The sequence below is a fragment of the Ylistrum balloti genome, unplaced genomic scaffold, assembly GCF_031769215.1.
Source record: "Ylistrum balloti isolate Yb309-2 unplaced genomic scaffold, AGI_CSIRO_Ybal_v1 Utg370160, whole genome shotgun sequence".
Classification (NCBI taxonomy): domain Eukaryota; kingdom Metazoa; phylum Mollusca; class Bivalvia; order Pectinida; family Pectinidae; genus Ylistrum; species Ylistrum balloti.
In genome coordinates this window covers 929,090-949,266 of record NW_026782156.1, presented here as the reverse complement: position 1 = coordinate 949,266, position 20,177 = coordinate 929,090, and the positions used below count along the sequence as shown (strand labels likewise).

At 38.0% G+C, this 20,177-nt stretch overlaps 2 protein-coding genes across 2 annotated transcripts in view; one reads left to right on the top strand and one right to left on the bottom strand.

The window, feature by feature from the left end:
- Window positions 1-8,796, bottom strand: part of LOC132550972 (nardilysin-like) — a 45,981-nt gene extending 37,185 nt beyond the window's left edge. The window contains exons 1-6 of the mRNA XM_060215073.1: window positions 8,730-8,796; window positions 6,731-6,952; window positions 5,985-6,195; window positions 5,222-5,303; window positions 4,532-4,632; window positions 3,984-4,110 (exon numbers count right to left, since the gene is read on the bottom strand). Coding sequence (XP_060071056.1) covers window positions 3,984-4,110; window positions 4,532-4,632; window positions 5,222-5,303; window positions 5,985-6,195; window positions 6,731-6,952; window positions 8,730-8,740 — 754 coding nt within the window. The 5' untranslated portion in view covers window positions 8,741-8,796. The remainder of the gene's footprint in view (window positions 1-3,983; window positions 4,111-4,531; window positions 4,633-5,221; window positions 5,304-5,984; window positions 6,196-6,730; window positions 6,953-8,729) is intronic.
- Window positions 8,797-9,293: 497 nt separating this feature from the next.
- LOC132550956 (acid sphingomyelinase-like phosphodiesterase 3b) lies at window positions 9,294-19,045 on the top strand. The gene is made up of 6 exons (XM_060215056.1): window positions 9,294-9,432; window positions 11,977-12,187; window positions 13,835-14,082; window positions 14,581-14,744; window positions 15,417-15,597; window positions 16,614-19,045. Exons 1-6 carry the CDS (start codon window positions 9,357-9,359, stop codon window positions 17,249-17,251), a joined length of 1,518 nt encoding a protein of 505 aa, XP_060071039.1. The 5' UTR covers window positions 9,294-9,356; the 3' UTR covers window positions 17,252-19,045.
- The last annotated feature ends 1,132 nt before the right edge of the window (window positions 19,046-20,177 follow it).

The window sequence follows — 20,177 nt, the reverse complement described above, 5'->3', positions numbered from 1 at the left end:
AATAGATGTGGACGTCTATTTTGCGTGATTGAAGGAAACACCAGCAGCAACTTGGTGAACACCAAAGGAGCTGTCGTGAGCCCCAAGGGCATCTCTGCCTTGGCAGCATGGTCCCTACTTCCTCCTGGAGCACCCGTGCCCTTTCTGAATCCCCGGGAGGAGGAAAGAAACAAAAACGGCCAGGAGGCGAGGGACGAATCCTGAAGAAGGGGAATACCTAGACCCTCCCTGACCACCGACAAAAGCCAAAGCGTCCTTTGTAATATCCTGCCACTAGGAAAGGAAAGCAGAGAGACGTCCGCCCACAGAGAGTTCCGGATGGGGCAGATCGAGCCCCTGCCAGACCAGAGAATTGTCTGCCCACACGGAGCCTGAGCCTGCAGGAGAAGGACATGAGCCCGGGAAAGGAGAACCACCGTCCACCTGGCCATACCCTTCGCCTTTCGCGGCCAAGAAGCAGAAATAGTCAGGAACCCTTCTTCTTGCCCCCAGGAGGTTTCTTACCCTTCCTACCCTTCCCCTTGTTGCCGTTGAAGTGAGGTTGGGACTTGGGCTGTGCAGAAAACTGAGCAGCCGAAGACTTCGCCTTCTTCTTAGGAGGCACTGACCCCTGCGAGGCACTGGCCTTCTCAGCCTGAAACCTCTTCACCAGAAGTGCTGAGGCGACCGAGTCCTCCTTCATATCCTTCTGAACCCAAGGAAGAGCTCCCCTGAACAGGGTAGAGCCCTAGAAGGGGGCATTCAACAAGCGGAAACGGTAGGGTTACTGGACTGGGCGGAATTTCAGAACTGAAAACTGCCTAGCCAACACGGCATTGACGAGTAGAGAACCTGCAAGGCTGCCGTGTCCTGTATGTCGGCTGTTCTGTCTCGGATAACCGACACTCAGGCAAATCGGATACCCTGTATAGACAAACTGTCAGGAAGTCTATGTATGACAGAACTTGGATGGAGAGGTGCAACATTCTCTCCATCCTGTGGTGCTCTTTGGGATCGAGCACCACCTGGTCCACTGATTTGCCGGGCCAGGCAGCCAGCTGTCTCAACTCCAGCTGTGCTGGTTGAGAGGCCAGCTGCCCATCATGTGTGGCATAGTCGGAAGCTGAAGCCTCCGACAATTCACCAACGCTGAGCTGCAGACCGACAAACCCGGGAGCACGGGTAGAGAAGGAGTCCTTCTCTAAAACCGGAGCCCGGGCCGTGGCCAGAACCGAAGACATGATATTGCCTTCTGGCAGAGACCGATCTGAGCGAACGGAAGCCCGAGGAGCCACCAGGGAACCCAGAAGGATGGTGGATTCAGGCGCCGACGATGCTGAGGCGGTGGGCAAACCTCCGCCCTGAGAATCCGGGAGATGTTGGCCCGGAGGACCCGCATCCCAGAAAGCACATGCTGAGTGTCGGCTTCAGCAGTCTCAGGGCCATCTTCCCCTTGTGAACCCTCTTGGCCCAGGAGAAAGATGAATGACATCGTCTTCCTCTGCCGAGCCCGCACCCTCGATGTCCATCTCCTCCTCAATAGAGACCGAAGTCCCCTCGGTAGGAACAGGGGCCGCCAGAGGAGCCATCTCCGCAGAGGGGAACTCCTCTTTATGGCATTTGGACGCAGCGTGACCAATAGCTGTAGCTGTAGGCTTGGGTCGGAGACCCGAAGCCGACCCCTGGGAACAGGAGACCGACGGGTCCGTGCTGGAGGCGGAAGTCCTTAAGGTCTGGCAAACCTTTATAGGACCGGCAAACAAGGCCCCCGAAGTAGCAGAACATTGGGGGGATTCCGCACTGCTATAACATCTCCTAGAGGAGAGACCAACCCCTATGGGTTCCACGAGTGAAGACCCATGGGGTAAAAACCCAAACCCCTGAGGGAATGGGAACGGTCCAGCGGGCCGGGAGTGACCCCAGAACTGGCCAAGATGGCCTGCCTGAGTCTGGAGCTGGACATCCTGTCCAAAGGACCAGGATGAACCGCCACTCCCACCAGGTGGAAACCCAGACATGTACGGGCTAAGCCCGTAACTGCTGAGTAACTGTTGGTACCCAAAACCATCCGCAGGTTGGCCTGGGCGACCCAGGAATAAGTGCCTGCAGGCACCCCTACTCCCTGAGCCCGGGGGAAAGGGAGACCGGAAACCGGACTCCTGGCCTGAAGCCCGAAACCCTTGGAGGAAAACCCCCTGGGAAACCCTGCACTGGGAAATCTGGATTGGGACGGAAGTCCCAGAGCCAGAAGCCTGTGAGGGTGGGAAAACAGACCCCGCGCTGACACCAGGATTAGTGAACTCAAGTGTCACTAATCCCCGTAGCCACAGACAATCCTGACAAAAAGTCTGTGGCCCCTGAACCTATACCCGAAGGCACAGTTCCGGAGTCAAAGCGGCCCCAACCAACGACGCCACCTGGCGTGCCGAGGTCCCTGAAGGAATCAGAGACCTCGACCGGAAGTCCCTTTCCGACGGTAACACCGCCGCTTATCGAGAGCTACCGGCCAATTCGACCCTTGACTGCGCCGAGTCAGGGTCGGGCTGCCCCCCCCCTACTCCAGGACGCACCTGGACAGGGGGAGCCACCCCCTGCTGAAGGGCGGAGCTCAGTGGAACGAGAGCACCCCCAGCAGGAACGCTCTGGTTCAGAACTTCAGGAGGGAGGTCTTAAAAAGCTTACTTCCCTTACCGGAAGAAGAGGACGAATCCCTCTTCCGGCGGAAAGTTAGCTGGAAAGGCATGGGAGCCTAAGCAGCAGACTCCATGTGCAAACAAAGTTCACATAGTGAGGTCTGGCTGTAATGTCGGCAAATGGGACAGGTATCATGGGGTTCCCATTATCTATAGAAATAGGAACATCCATGCGCTGACCCCCGACGTAAACCCGGCACCTTTATCCAGCATCGAAACAATAAAAAATTGTAACAATGAAAACAAGGATAAAAAGTTTTCTAACAATCAAAAAACTACGAACGAGATCATAAAACCTACCGTACGCAGCAAGATTGTACTGCAAAAAAAAGAAAACGGTCGAACAAAACGGCCGACAAAGCAGCAAGAAAACAATTTCAACTTCACGAAAATCCGAGTGACGAGACAAGTAGTCACGCACTCGAACACGCGGAGGAAAAACACGGCCGGGAACGAAGTTCTCGAACAATCAAAAAACTACGAACGAGAGCACAAAGCCTACCGTACGCAGCAAGATTGCACTGCATAAATAAAACGGCCGTACAACACGGCCGACAAAGCAGCAAGAAAACAAATTCCAACTTCCGAGCAAGTAGTCACGCACTCGAATACGTGGAGGAAAAAACGGCCGGAAATACGGTCAAAATAAACAAATGACAATACTTAATTTCACAATATAAGTTGGGAGATGGGTTTATAGACTACTAATAGAGTAACAATATACTCAAACGACAATGGCAGTACGAAGAGAAGGAGTAAGAAAAGCACTTAGCTCAGACACCTCCGCACTCGTCGGCAGCCATAAAGGTAAGAGGAAGGGAGATCACTCTGCGTTCCTGCCGTGATGGCTCATGGATCGTAGGGAGGGCGGGATTGTTTTTCTTTTGAATCTTTTGTTGTTGGGATACAAAGATGGGTGTAGGTACTGTATTTGCATACTAAAGTTATGGTAATTATTACTGAAATGAAAATCATTGTTATACAGTGATCGGTTCTCTCAGCTTTCTTTTCCCGGATCACCAACCGTCGCTCGTCCCACGTTAACAAAGACCTTGTCGCACAATTAAGTGTGTATAAAACTTAGAAGATAGGCCAACCATTTTCTTTCATGCAGACAACTTCACGAAATAATATAAAACACATTTTATCCCTTTCACAGAGATAGATGCGAGATGTTGGGTTCCCTGTTAAGAAATTATAAGGTTCCCGGCTATAAATCTGGTGATGACTAAAGATGCTCAGCATTATGTATAAATGTAAAACATCTCTAATCAAATTCTTCCATGTTCCTAGATGATTTTTCCAACCTACCACTGTCGACAGCCTCAATTTCTCGATCCACAGAGTCCTCCTGGAACAGTGGACTGATAAAGAAATGTGCAAACATGTCCAGAGCTCGACCAAAGTACTTCCTCTCCACATCAAAGTAGAAACAAGTCTGAAAATATAGAAAATACTGTTTTTTTACTTTCACTGTGATTAAAAAAATCATGATATTGAAATAAAAATGTGCATCTGTTGGAATAACATGAGATATATACTTCCTGTTTTTCAAACTTAACCACTTTTCAATACAACTGCTATACTTGAATTAGAAAATCAGCATGCAGATATCACAGGTTATATTTTGAACAATCTTGTTTTTGTAATAAAATCTTCACAAATTCTTTTAATGTCCCAAATTTCATTTTTCCAATCACATAATCATACTAGTAATTCTATACAACTAGTCCTTGCAGACCCACCTACCTAGTTATTACCAATAGTGATAAGGTAGAAAGATCAGCCGTTTATAATTTCTTCAGATTTAAAGTTTATCAATAAATTTATAAACATAACCATGCTGTTTGTTGAACAACCTTTTCACAGTCTGTCCAAGCATTAGAATATCCACCATGACGTCCTAGAAAGTCATCTAATTCATTTTCCTTGGGGTACTTCTTACTTCCCATAAATACCACTGTAAAATAAACACACAATATTTCATGGAAACATCAATCTGTTAATTATTGAAGACTACATTTTTAATTCAAATTCTAAAAATATAACATTGTTTCCTATTATAACTGTATAGGAAGCAGATACACACAATTTAATGACTCTCATAATCTTCGTTTTCATATACTGTCTTCAATTAATATCTTAAACTAAACTTGCATGAAAGCATCTCTTCTCCTGTCCTTCTCCTATTTTCCGTACCATACACATTTACCTTGCACTTGCAATAGTTCCATACAGCCAATCTATATATGGCCACTGAAAGTACAGAGCTAGGCTTGTCAAAGGGCACCAGCATGATATAGCATTTGTTTTCAATTCTACTGAAACTTCATGTATCATGCTTAGTAATGGGTATGGGCTTACAGCCTGATGAACAGGGCATATAAGCTTTTGGAGCAAAAAGGTTGCATAGAGACATTATTGGCGCTAAACACATTTTGGGGTAAAAATTTACGATATTTGAGAATGATCTATTCCATGCTACTCAAGAAATTGTAATCTATGTAATTAAAATGTAATCCAATCAATAAATGCTGATTAAATCTTACTATGTTCTAAGAAATGTGCGAATCCTGGGATATCATCTGGATCAGAGAAACTGCCAACTCCAACACAAAGAGCTACTGCTGACTGAAAAATAGTAAATGATGTTATTAATACCAAGACTGACGCTTTCACAGTGGTTTATTTTCTATGTATTTAAGCAGTATAGCAAATACAAGAGCAACTTTTGCTTTTGTTATGGATAAGCTATACCGTATATATCCTGCAATAAGTTCTGGATGACAATGCGCTACAACTACCCCAATGTGAAGGAATGAACTTATAAAAGGACAGTTCAACAGCATTTTGTTGGTAATTCTACAAACAGCAGTAGAAATTTTTGGGTTTATCGCTGGATAAATACAACAACACAATACAATATCATTGAAGCAAACTTGTTGAAGATATCTCAAGATGTTTAAAAATATTTGGGAGTAAGAGATGCTGATTCCTTCATATATAACATGTGAACCAACATTACTTATAAATGAGGTCATTAATTTAGGTCTGGAGTAAAACTTAACACCTCTGATATACACAATTAATGCCTATTCATAAATTCATGATCGATCAATTCTTCAATCAGATTTAGGTGAACATAAAGACCACATTCAAGAATAATAATTTAAATTTCAGAGAATGAATAATTTGCTTTTAAGCTAACAGCAAACTAAAATCATTCAAAATGAAAATGATGATCAGCTTAAAAAAGGTACATGTACAATTTCCATTCATTAGTGAACATTAAAAAAATCCTGTCAAAATTACCTTTTTTTCAGTTGACACTTTGGAGTTCTCTGGTCTGTCATCTTCTCCATCCTCATCCATTTCCCCATCTGATGGAGGTCCTTCCGACTCAGATCCAGAGTCTGACCCAGATTCTTCTTCTGTTTCTTCATCCTCTTCAATTTCAGTTGCAGCTTCACCATTCAGGTCAGAGATTAAGAGAACCCGAAGACCATTATCAAGGACAAGGGACCTGACAAAAATAATAAAATAATTACTACTGTTAAGATCAACATAAGTAATTCATCGTAATCTATATAACTAACATCTTATATATCAAGAAAATATCTGTAAAACATGAATACACCTGCCCTTAAGCAAAACAGAATCTGATCTGATGTAGAACTGGACTTTTTTTTTTGACAAAGTATTTTTATTGATCAAGACACATATATAACATTACAAAGATGGCTCTCATTCTCAACACACATTATTTATATGCCCATACTTTCAAGTTACATGCACATACACATTTATATAATATTTTACTATGTATGAACATTCATGTTTGTTTGGTGTCAATTTGATGTTATGATACAATAGGGTATATATATGACCTAAATGTGTCAAGATATGACCATGATTTTGAAAACGAATGTGACAGGACACAACGCCTCTTCCCTCCCCTAATAAAACTTGTCTTAACTTAAAGAAATTAAAATTTTACACCTACTGGACTTATAGCTAAATTCTATATGTTCTCAAAAAAAAAAAAAAAAAATGTTCACCTGTATTCCCGTTTATCATTCTCTGACTTTGTGGGCAGCATAACTTTTTGAAGCTTTCCCTTGGGCTCCTGTGGAACAGTAGTGCATTTTCTTTTCATCAATAGGTACTTGTCAGTCCTAAAACCTGTCAATTTGAAATTATGGAAACTGGATAGAATACTACAAGTTGATGACACCGTCCTTGGTGAGTGCCTTATCTGTCTGAAGAGGTTTTGGCCACACCTGTGAAAGAAGAAATACATTTCAGATGTCTCAGCAGCACTAAACAGTGCTAACCTTCAGGTATCTACTTACAAAATGATCTGTAACTAACATTTACTCTATTACTATAGTGCATCTACTGAATTTTGAATTCTAGAAAACAAATATTCTATCATTCCAGCTTTAATAATTTCCTAAATTAAGCCTCCCCTATCCCAGAGGGCTGACACCCATCATTTACATAAAGTTGATTCTTCTTCACTTTGATGTTTCACATCAAAGTTTGACAGAATCCTGACATTCCAACGAAAGAAAAAATTTGCTCTATTTTCCCCGCCAATTCTTTCTACAGAACAAGAATGATTTTAAAGAATTTGCTAAAAAAATTTCCCGTTTTAGCCCAGTCTAATCACAGGAAAGGAAAACTTATATGAACAGAACCAAATGAGGTACCAACTTAAAAAATCCTTAGTAAAATAAATATTTTCTAGCCAGCCCGTTTATACAAATACTGACCTCAGTGTGATCAATACACTTGAATTTTGTAGTTCAACATGTATGATGTCAAGGACGGATAATTTTTAAATGGTCATAGGAAAGAGTGATGAAAATGGGATGTCTGCACCTGCTGAAATTGGTATGTGCCTTCCGATTAACATGTTGGGCATATATTGAAGAGTTCATCCGATTGATTCGGTAGCTGTGTTAGGTTTCACATTTTTTCCATATCATTTTGCACTTGAAACATTCGCATAAACAGTATATGATATTTCATTTGTTTGATAATATCCCTACACAACAAAGTGTACTGTGTAACAAAATGAGTACAAAATGGATTTAATGGTAACTTTGGAATGGTGTGTATCGTAGAGAGCAGCATCTTAGTTTAAAGTACATCTGGTCAAAAGTCAGTCAATGTTGGACTGAGGTAAAAATTCTGTGAGTGACAGGTAGTGATGCACGCCTGAAAACAGGCGGGGTGTGTACCCCAGTGTGAAGCACCGTGGCAGAATATCGCCAGTATGATTAATCATCAGATAGATGCTCTCTTTTGTATGTCTGGTATTGTTGTCCAATATTGTATTATTTGGGTATTTTTTATACTAAGACAATAGCCAGCAGAAGTTAGTCTAGTTTGGGATCGAGTGACTAAAAAGAGTTGGGAGTCGGACGTGGAGACGGGCAGAGTCCCGTATGAGACCTGCTCTGCGATGGAGCGGGCCCTGGCCAAGTTGGCCCATGGACATTTGTATGGAACTCTTTGATATGGACCAGCAGGTGTTTATTTTTTTGCCTGCCGAACACAGGTATTTATTTTTGGTGCCACGACATGCTGCTGTATGTTGATTAGGAACTATCTTTTGTAATGGATATTAACGCAAAGTACTAATTATGGAAAACCACTGTACGATGAAATAAACGTTTCGGTCAACCCAAGTAAACACTGTGTTTAGTCATTGTGTTACAACTGTCACAGCTGATATAAGACCAATTGCTAAGTTGATAGAGCAGTGTATCATTATGCCGTAGACTCAGCTTCTATTCATGTATGCATGGTCTATTAATTCCCCTTTGGGATTTTGGGGCTCATTTATATCGGACGTTTGACAGCGTCCCTCGTCGGGATGCAAAAATTACATAGTCTAGGCAGAGACATATAACATATACGTCTCTGGTCTAGGCACAAGGCAGGGTTATCCCTTTTCTTTTACAGGTCTACCAAACAGCTGTTTCCTTACAAGAAGCGTCGCGTAGAAATAAAATTATGTAAATATTTGAAAAAAAGTTTCTGACTTACCAACTCAACATTAAACTCGTTAAAGCCTAAGGTAAGTTGACTTCTGACTTCGGTGTTTACTTCTCCACGTGCTAGTCATTTCGGAACTCTTCTGTGTTTAACATCGCGCGAGAAATACAAACTTTCGTACTGTCTAACAATATATTTGGGCTGTTATCATATAATTTGTCAAGTCATTCAAGTATCCTCTGATATCGAAACAAATTTGAATTCAATAAACAAAAGTAATTAATTAAAACATGTCTCTTCACATAAAGATAGAAAATATATATTTAAATCTACCTCACCAGAAACGTATATGTTATATTTGTCTCTGACCTCACTAAACAATTTCCGGTATGAGATGGGGAAATAAAAGGGGGTATTTTTAACAAAGTAGTCTCGCGAAACGCTTTTAGGGGTACGGATATACCCTATTTATTATTGCAATTTAAATTTTATTTTCACGAAAGTATTGATGTTGGCCTCTAGCGACTTTGCAACCTACCGTATGTGTCGACCTATACATCAGAGTTATGTCCCTTGATAGTCACAAGATTTCATTTTCGTTTTGAGAGACGTTACTGACTGTATTTTGGGCGATGCGTTTGTCTGTAGTTAGCTGACATCCGACTTAAGCAGGCGAGAATGGCGCATCATTTAAACAAATTAGCAACTGTTCTGCTGTGTGTGCAGTCCGTATTTTCATTTGAAGTGAAGAAAGGTAAATGTTAACGTTTTTGCCAAATTGTTGACATTTTCATATGCTTGGCGCATTAGTTTCGGACCTCTAAGAACAGTTCTGGCTAGCCACGCTAATTTGAACGAACTGCCACCAAACAAATACATAAATGACTTGAAGTGTGTTCATATTATAAGATTTATGTTTTTTTTGAAAATGACCGGTGAAAGACCAGCATATAAAAAAATATATATATTCACGGCTGTTATCTACGTCCCTGTTCACAGATACGACCTCAAATTAGCTTGCCTGAAATGATCGACATGTGTATCGGGTAACTCCACTTGCTTAGAGTGACCCATGCACATGTATCACACAAATTATCACTGGAATGACATTTTAGTCATTTTAGTCATTTTAGTCAAATTACATTCATGTTGAGGAAGTGGTGGATATCTGTGCTTATGAATGAACCTTTTCCGAAAGATTGTATTGTATTGTTCGGTCGCCTTTTTCTAAAATGAGCCATATTTTTTTATACTTCTTTTTTTTATTACACAAACTAGTCCAGCCAAAATACACACGAATAGGCAAACAGAAATATGAATCCGATTAGCGATAATAGCATCTGATGCAACATCATCCATTCAACATAAATACAGATAGATCCACACCGCACGTGAAACAAGGAAAATATCTTTATTCAACAGATAACTAATTCCACATAAAAGAATACTAAAGCAATCCTACATGTTAACTTTCGAAATAGAAGAAAAAATGAAAGCAAATCTATCAATGTATGCTGAAATCAATTTAAAGACTTTAAGACAGATTAAGTCAAATGAAAAAAAAAATTGGACAATTTAGAAAAAAAAATCCTAGAAAACAGCAAAGTCAGTTAAAATGCAAAATAAAAAATATCGCAAAAAAATAAGTGCAAGTGGTACCTCTGAAGACCAGAAAAAAATTAGTAGACAACTTAACAAAAAGAAAAACTAAACAAAAGAAATCAACGTGTACAGAATGAAATCAACTGAAAGCTCAATATGAAAATATTCAAGTAAAGAGAAAAAAATAAAAATCAATAACTCATGAAGTGAAAAGAAAATTAAAACTAGAAATATATTGACGTGAGCACACTATAAACAATTATCAACTGAAAAATAGAAATGAATAAATTATATCAAATTACACAATTAGCAGTTCATGTTTCGCAAAGAAAATATACGATATGTATAGTGCAATGGTGGAAAGTCAGTGATACACAAATTGTCATATACCGTGTACGGTCAACACGGGTCCATTAACAGTTTGAATTAACTGTGCACATCACAGTCGAGCGATACACAAACACTCATTGGTCAAGGTGATCTGAAGTTCATTCAAGCGTACATGCATGTTTTTCTTGTACACATTCACATACAGTCGAAATCCATCACGTCATCAGGTGAAATTGGTGACTGGTGAATTTACCTGTCCTGTCTATATTCACAGTTGGTAGATATCTATCCCATCAAGCATGTCGGCATACACTAAGCCATCAACGATACATGGACGCCAATGTAATAGTTGTCTTTAACCTCATCAAAACAACTCCTAGGTCTTTTTTCTTTACAGTTTTATTAATACAATAAAAAAAAAAACCTGCACCATGAAATATTACTATAATACATACACAATCATACGATAAGATAACCATATAATATAACCATATAACCAGATCACTCTGACCGTAGTCAGTTACATTAGTTTGAAATACTGAATATACATATATATTCATTACAACTGTAAAATCAATCTATAAATTATATAGAAATAACAGTTCGTATCCAATTATACTACAAATATAAAAAATACCAACTGCTTCAGTGTGAAGAGGGTTTTCTGCGAACTAAGTCCGCCGAGCCCCTCAGACTGACTCGTTCAGTACACACTATAAATAAAACAATACACACATTAAAAACCAAGCTTCTTTGGATTCACCTGTCTACTAAATCGACCATGCTCGATATTTGAATTAACACACTTCTAAAATATCAACTTTACTTTTAAACAAAAATAAGCCTTTAATCAAATATATTATTAAATAGATACTATATTAGATTACGCTAATATTTTACACATAGCACTTAAGTTTACAATTTTAGGCTCTAGTGCCGCTACCTCTCATGGTCGCTAGACTGGCTATTGTCATACTCGACGATGTTAAAGCTTTGAGTGCTCTTTCCAAAAGTTACCAGTTTGCCAGGTAAAACTTCCCAACATTCAACACTCCATTACTATACATAGACAATACTTATTGGACAAATAGGTTTATTACACATTATATCACATCAGCTCAGTATCTAACTCGCATTCTCACGTGCTATTTCCGCACTCGTGTGCGCACTAAAAATTTTGCCAAAATACTATGAATATGTCAAAAGCAATATTGCCAAATAATGACATTACTACATTTAAATTGTCATTGTTATTTAGATTTTGTTGGTTAAAGACCATCCCAAATGGCCCCTCTTTAGATCAGACAGAATGTTTTTTAGACATCACTGATGGCTTACACTTAAAACTCTTCTGTTTTTTCCACAGGCTACTTTTGGCAGGTCACTGACTTCCATTATGATGCCAACTATAGTACCCATGGCAACCCTCTTAACATGTGTCATCAGGGTCAAGGTCAAAGTTACAGAAACAGTAGATATGGTAACTACCATTGTGATGCACCATGGTTGCTGATTGAGTCGGCAATAGATGCAATGGTAAAATTCCATCCATTTCCAGACTTTGTGATTTGGACAGGGTAAGATTTCAATTTCTATCATATAAGCTTTAAAATTTATTTTGTTCTTTAAACTGGTGGGTGTATTAAAGCAATTTCAAGAATTGGTTAATTTTTGGCTTTGGCAAGTTGAATTTGATATAGCCCTTGCTCTTTCAAGAGTTGTTTAACCCAAAAGAGATCGATTTTTGGCATTCTTTCAAAATCTTAGTCGGGATGAAAATGCAAATGGTCTTTATTTTCTGTCATTTACAAATGCAACAATCAATGGAAGATCTCTAGGTTTTATTATGATGCCGCTAAAGAAACAAATCTTGTTTTGGGTGATGGAGGAAAAGCCATGGGGAAAGCCAGTGTGCCATTGATGCTGAAATAACTAAGTCAACAAACACTCTCCCCCACTGTCTTTGTGTCCCAAACCTAAGTTTATTAGGTCATCTGACCCGGGTCATCGTGCTTCGTCCGTCGTCGTCGGCCGTCTGTAAACTTTTCATTCAAAAAACTTCTTCTCAAATACTAGAAGACCTAGGGTGCTAATACTTGGCCCATAGCATGCTGGCATGGAGCCCTACAAAGTTTGTTCAAATCAATGACCTTGACCCACTTTCAAGGTCACAGGGGTCAAATATGTTAAAATATACAAACAACTTCTTCTCAATAAGCAAAAGTCCAAGAGTGCTGATAATTGACCTGTAGGATGCTTGGAGGAAGGGCTACCAAGTTTGTTCAAATGAATGACCTCGACCCACTTTCTAGGTCACAGGGGTCAAATATGTTAAAATATACAAACAACTTCTCTTCAATAAGCAAAAGTCCAAGAGTGCTGATAATGGACCTGTAGGATGCTGGCATGACATGCTACCAAATTTGTTCAAGTGAATGACCTTGACCCACTTTCAAGATCACAGGGTTCAAATATATTAAAATCTGTAAACGACTTCTTCTCAGTAACCAAAAGGCTGATATTGGCCTGTAGGATGCTGGAAGGAAGGGCTCCCAAGTTTATCCAAATGAATAAAGCCCACTGTTTTAACAGCAGACTCACTGTTGTTAGAGTTTGGCTTGCATTTTGTCAGATGACCGTTAAGGCCCATGGGCCTCTTGTTGAGAAAGTGGTCTGAAGATCATGCTTGATTGTGCACCTCATGACAGTCATACTTTCAGCATATTATCGATCACCGCTATCTAGGAGATATGTTCAAAGCAGATTCTTTGGTTCGCCATAGTTTAAGGATGTAGTCAAATTTTATTTTATTTAAAGTAGGAAATGAAGATAATTGCAAATTTATCATACATTATTCTTAACACGTGTGGTTTGGGTTTATTATATGGATTACGCTACTGGGTTTCTCATAAGGTAAAATGGGTGCCTGGTATACCCAGGATGGAGGTATTGGGTCCAAAAAGGGTAACTTATCACATTCTTAGAAATCTTCTTGTGCAGTTATGAAAAGTCTTAGCTGATTTTTCTGTTCTATAGATAATTTAGTGGGTAGGGAATAAATGTTTTGCATTTTAAGTTATAGAAAAAACAAGATTATGATTTTGAACTTTTCTTTGTCAGCAGACCATAAAGGTCCCTTGGCCTCTTGTGTTATGTTTTCCAAATCAATCTTTCTTATCTTTACAGTGGACGTTGATATTGTGACGAGTATTTTACTTTTTTAGAGACAGTGTGCCACATGTAAAGAATTCTGATTTGGACCCAATGAAAGTTTATGAAAACATTGGAAATGTAACCCTTAGACTTCGAGAAGGCTTTCCTAACACTACCATCTACCCAGTGCTGGGGAACCATGATGAGTATCCTGCTGATCATTTCCCAAATGGGACCACTAACTACTACCAGGATATTCTATACAAGTCTCACTGGCATACACTTCTGGAAAATAGCACTGCTAATGACTTTCAAACAGGTAACAAATCACAATTCAAATTCCAGGTCTATTTTTCCTCCTGTAAACTAATTTTATGGCTAGTGTTAAAATATCTATTACCTGGTACCTTTATAAGAAAAAATTATGGTTAATAATCCGAAACATGAATAAGTATCTCTATTTGATGAATGATTTGTTTATTGTGAAATCATTGTTTTCTTTTGGGACATTGTTTTTGTTGATTTTGCTGATACAGGAGTCCACAAATTTATATCTATGGAATGATCAACAGTTAAAAATTGCCATGGATTTTATTTTACTAGCAGATTTTATGTGAACTATATATTTTCATACGCAAGTTTAATTGGTGTTTTTGGAGAAAAAGCACACTAGTGATTTTTTTCTTTAGTTAAATTTTCTTTTAAATTCAAGGATGATTTCTTTTCTTATCTAAACATTTTCTAATCTCCACATCAATTCAATCCATATTGAGAGAAACTATAAATATTTGTTCTATAATATCCATATTTGCTCAAGGTGGCTACTACCAGGTGCATACAAAAACTGGTTTAGTTTTGATTGGACTCAACACAAATCTGCTCTATAGTCAGGACCCTCTGACTAAAGGTACAGGAGACCCTGCTGGGCAGTTTAAATGGCTGAGGTGGAAACTTTTAGAAGCAAGGAGCCTCAACAAAAAGGTGGTTTTCTTTCTGAAAGGTTTAATTGTTCAAGAAGAGACGCATAATTGACAAAAAGAGGGAGGGGAATATTTCTCTGCTTGCCTACTTTCAAACACCATTTTATGTCTTTTACAATCCCTTTTAATCCTCTCCCACGTTCTGATCCATGGGGTCCCTTTTTAGCCATAGTTGATGGCAAGGGATTGATATATAGAGAATTCCTCTCCATGATGACTTCTTGCATAGGTCACCTATGTGTTGATCACTCTGCCGTTAAAGTACTTTTGTTCCAAATAAGAGATGCTACATAGTTCTACATGATTTTTTGGGCAAGCATATCCTTGTATCACTACAAATAGACTCTGACTGATTCTAAACTCAAAGATTTGCAACAGTTTGGTTCATCAGTTATCTATGCTACTACCTTTTAATCTTCTGACATTATGTGAAACATGACTTTTCTTTAGTACTTTAGCATTGCCATCATAAATTCATATATACATCACCTTTCACCATTAAAGGCCAGGACCATATAGGAAATTTATTTCAGAAATTATTTGTCATATTTGAAATTCTCTGCTAAATGATTGAATATCTGAATTAGCAAGGTGAGTGATACAGATCCCTTCGGCCTCTTGTTTAAAATTATATCTGTTTTTTAATTGTAATTAAATATTTCTTTGGTTTTAGGTGATCCTCTTTTCCCATATTGCGCCTGGTTATTTCGAAAAGTATCAGGATATGATGTGGTTTTACGACGATTACAACAAGGAATATGTTAAAATCCTTCAGACTTTTAATGATGTCATAGCTTCCCAGGTGTACGGCCATGAACACACAGATAGCTTTCGGTTGGTGAAAGACAGTTTTGGTAAATATGCTCTTCTAATTTTGCAAGATAACTTTTTAGCTGACCTGCCTGAAGAGTCAAGTGAGGCTATGCTATAACATGGCGTCATGCATCATCTTTTTCCTTTAAACAATTTTTCTCAAGAACCAATGGACCAAATGTTTTGATATTTGGCTGGTATGTTCTTAGGAGGAAGACTGACAAAGTTTACGAAAAGAAATTACCTTGACTTATATTCAAGGTCACAGGGGTCAAATTTGTTAAACCATTTAAACAACTTCTCCTCATGAACTGAGAGGCATGTTATTTGGCTGGTATATATATATATACCAGCACTCACCTGATATATTTATATATAGAAAAAACTTGATTTGACGAGATGCGAGTAAATTATAAATAAAAATGATTTTTGACAAAAGAAGAAAGACGTTACATTTTGCACTAGCGCTTTCACTGTATTAGATCTTCAGGTGCATAGTAACTGTACAAAATGGTGTGGCGTCACAACATGTTATCTGTTGATGACGTCATAATATAAAAGGGGCATAATTATATTTTGCAAACTTTACAATGCAGTTAAACATTAATATTCAAGTCTGGTTTTAAAATTTTATATTTATATATATATATACACACCAGGTGAGTGCTGCAGGCAGGCCCATTGGGCATCTTGTTTCTTTAAGTTTTATTGCTGTTTGTGTTTTTCAAGTAGAGCAATACTGCATTAAAAGAAAGAAAAAAAGTGAATTTTAGTTGTTTAACATCACAGGGCTTATACATCAGTATTGTCTTGATTTGCGGTTGTTCCTGCATATGTAGGTAATCATGTATACAGGTATTTAACATATATTTCCTGAGACCTTGATACGCTATGAAAAGCTTGCTTGGCATTTAATATTGGGCTATCTTAAACAGCTATATAGCAAAAATAATTCCTCCATAATCAACTATGCAGTACGATGTTATTTTAATATGTTTGAGAGACATTTTACTTGTTTGTTTTGAATATAAGAAAAAAATGTCATGATCATTTGCAGGTGAACCAGTAGACATTCTGTTTCTCAGCCCTGCAGTCACTCCTTGGAACAGCAGCCTGGCAGGGGTTGGAGCTAACAATCCTGGCATACGACTGTATGAGTACAACCAGGATAATGGTGAAGTGATCAACTACTGGCAGTATTTCTTAAACCTTTCTTCTATAATCGCAGGAAATCCTCCTATTTGGGAACTGGAATATGAGGCAAAGGAAGGATATAACTTGACTAGATTACAACCGTTGGCTATGATGGAACTTGTGAAGGCATTCAGTACTGAAAAATTCAATGAAATTTATATGAAATACCTAACATTTAACTCAGTCAGTCAAGATATCAGGCCCAGCTGTGATGAATCATGTGTTAAACAACATTTCTGTGCTATCAGTGAGCTGGAGAAATCTGGTTACCAATCCTGTCTTCATGATGACGTTACAACTCACCATCCACGCCACTCAACTCACATGCCCCCCTCCAAAAATGTACCAAAGTATATGGAATACATAATTATTTGTCTTGGTGCCCTCGTCTTGATACTGTTTATTGTCATTGCACTCTTGTGTCTGAAAAAGCATCACCGCTTCATTCCTAACAGATATTCAAGATTCAATTCAAACCTTGCTTCTAACCCAATCAATTGAAACAATTCATTAAAAAAATCATCAAAAACTGATGAGCTTTATTAAGGTTGTGATGATCACTTTCATGATTTACATATCAGATATAATATATGCAAAACTATCAAATGTTAAAACTCATTGTGAATAAGAACAAAATTTGTGATCACAAAATTTTAGTCTTTATGAAAAATAAAATGCTTATAGTCTAGAATTTATGATTATAGGACTTGTGAAGTTTACGCAGTTTTTTTCCAGTACTGAAATGCATGTTCATGCTACCATTCATTGCAATGAAATGATATCAGTCTTCTCTTTAATATGATAAATATATTGTCATTGATTGAGGACTTCAGAATTTATAAAAGTTTTTATACTTCAATAGTGTTGTTCCAACCAACTCCATGATCCTCACTCAGACATGCTTGTCGAGGATACAGAAAGGGGGTAATTATAGTGCAAGAGTTGTTATTTGAAACCAAACAATATGTGATACAAAGTATTATGCCCATACAGGCTGAGAATTGTTGTGTCCTCCTTACCTTGAGCTTGCATCATTTGCTGTGTATGACTCAATAAACATTCATACTTCAGTGGCATTGTTATAATTCAGTTTTAATAAGTTTATTTTTACCGCCATATATCCAAATTTGGGTATACTGCTTTGTGTCACTGCTTAAATAGTTCTTATTCAAATTGCTTGTGGAAAGTAGAAACATGTATGTAAAATGTTGAAATGTCTCTAATATTATGAAATGCTTGACCCTGTTAGTTTGCTCATTGTTATTACATGTGATAAATGTATTATTTTTAAACTGTTTATTTAATTCAGAAAGAACGTTTGTAAGTGAAATATTCCCAGTATTTACACTGGAAAGTAACCATAAAGAAGATACCGTGCATTATTTTTGGTGCTACCAGTTACCTAGTTATTCCTGTAATAAAACCGAATGGGCCAGCATACAAATTCTCTCACAATTGCAGGGGAATGAAATAGAAACTGTTTACAATTCTACGTAAATTCTACTGAACAGCAAGAGATATTGGTGGGCTAATTACCAAGCATGATCTAATTGGTAGGAAAATATGGTATTCTAGCTAAGGATCATTTGATTGGTGTATCCATCTGGCCAAATCAAAGGATACGAAGTGTAAAATGCACATTTTTGTGGCTTTAAGACTTTAATGTATGTATTTTACCCATTATAGATACGTGTTCGGTTTCTGGTAAAGGTACAGTTGTTCATGGTTAATGAGATTCAGTTAATTCCAAAATATGTAAATATGTAATGGATTGATATGATTATATGTATTATATAAACAAGTTTTACATTTGTTGTAAATGTTTTATCAACTAAACCCTTCTAGGCCTGTATAAAGTCCAGATTTATGCCTGAAATGTTATATTTAAAGTGCAGACAAACTGGTTTGTCCTCATAAACAAACAGGCCTAGGTCTTAGGAGCACACAGTGTAATTAGTTGTGTGTCTGTGTTGAAGAGGGTTTTTTTGTTTGTATTATTATGGAAGGTTGTTTATTTGTAAAATACGGTAAAGCTCTGTATGAGATTACTTTGATGTTTGGTAAATAATGCTTTAATCATGTGTATTAACACAAGATGTGCTCAAGATCAACTATTTTTCTGCCATTTCTTTGAAAATTATGTTAAAAATGACTTCATTAATTCATACATAGGTACATGCACTCTTCTATACAATAATTCATTTCTGCATACTACCGTAAAAAAGTGCCTTTCTTATATTTTCATCATGCAATACATATTTATAATTTTTTGTTGATTAAAACATTGTTACCTGATCTTTCCTTGTCTTGTGTTTGAAGCATCAATGGTCTTCTGTCATTTCACAGCATCTGTCGACCCAATATGGAATGTATCATTAACAGAGCCTGCATTGGCAGGGAGGAAGAGTTGTGGAGTTTAAGAGGATAATGGAAGACTGTAATATACTTGTGAATGATGTGTAACAGGATTTTAGCTGGGTTATCCATTGTTAAAAACAATTCTATGTCTTATGAATTGAATTCAATTCTGAAGAATTATTGGTATTTCCCTAATTAGACCTCACTCCTCTACCTCCAGGGAATGCGAGAAGACTGAACTTATTTGGTATTTATGTGAACCAAATTAAATTAAGAACTGTGTAAATGTTCTTGATAAGAAGTGTTTTTAAAAACAGTCAACAGATTAAATGACTTGTGCTTGCTCACATTTGGACCAAAATAAATGAGCTAAAATCCATGCTTTTCTATTTGACCTTTATAGAAGGTGACCGCCTTATATTCTGAAGGCCCGATAGTCCGAAGGGCCAATAGTCCGAATTTTCTCAGTTTTTTTTTCACGCCATCTTTGCCACTCATGTAAGTCGGATTCCCCTTACTGTTTACCGTGTATGCTTTCTTCTACATTTTTTTTGCGCCATTTCTGTTAATGTTCCCGTCGCTTACAAATATAAGTCGCCTTTCACTTAACTGTTATAGTACAAGATAAAAGAATAGGACCATTTTTTTCTCACGATTTTTGTGCCAAAACCTGTAATGAATGTTATTATTACTTAACTATTTTTCTCTCCAAATTTCGCCATTATTTCATTTACAGTTAAATAAGAAACAAAAATACGTAACCATTTTCGGACTATCAGGCCTTCGGACTATTGGACCTTCGGACTCTTGGGCCTTCAGAATATAAGGGTGTCACCTTATAGAAGGACCTTTGTGCTCCTTTCCTTATAATTAATTGAAGTTTTGATGTGAATTAATCATATGAGTAACATCATTGCATACACAAAAAAATACTATCTGCAAAATAAAAAAAGTAAACTTGATTTGTCAAAATCCATTCCCAAACAGCCACCACCAGTTGGCCATTTTGTCTTTTGTGTACATAAAAACAAAGGCAACCTACATTGAAAATTTACTTAAAATGAACAAT

Excerpts from the sequence above, each read along its gene's own strand:
- LOC132550956 (XM_060215056.1), top strand. The coding sequence starts at position 9,357 with ATGGCGCATCATTTAAACAAATTAGCAACTGTTCTGCTGTGTGTGCAG. Across the intron at positions 12,188-13,834 it reads GACTTTGTGATTTGGACAGG|AGACAGTGTGCCACATGTAA; the intron begins GTAAGATTTCAA and ends TTACTTTTTTAG. Across the intron at positions 14,745-15,416 it reads CAAGGAGCCTCAACAAAAAG|GTGATCCTCTTTTCCCATAT; the intron begins GTGGTTTTCTTT and ends CTTTGGTTTTAG.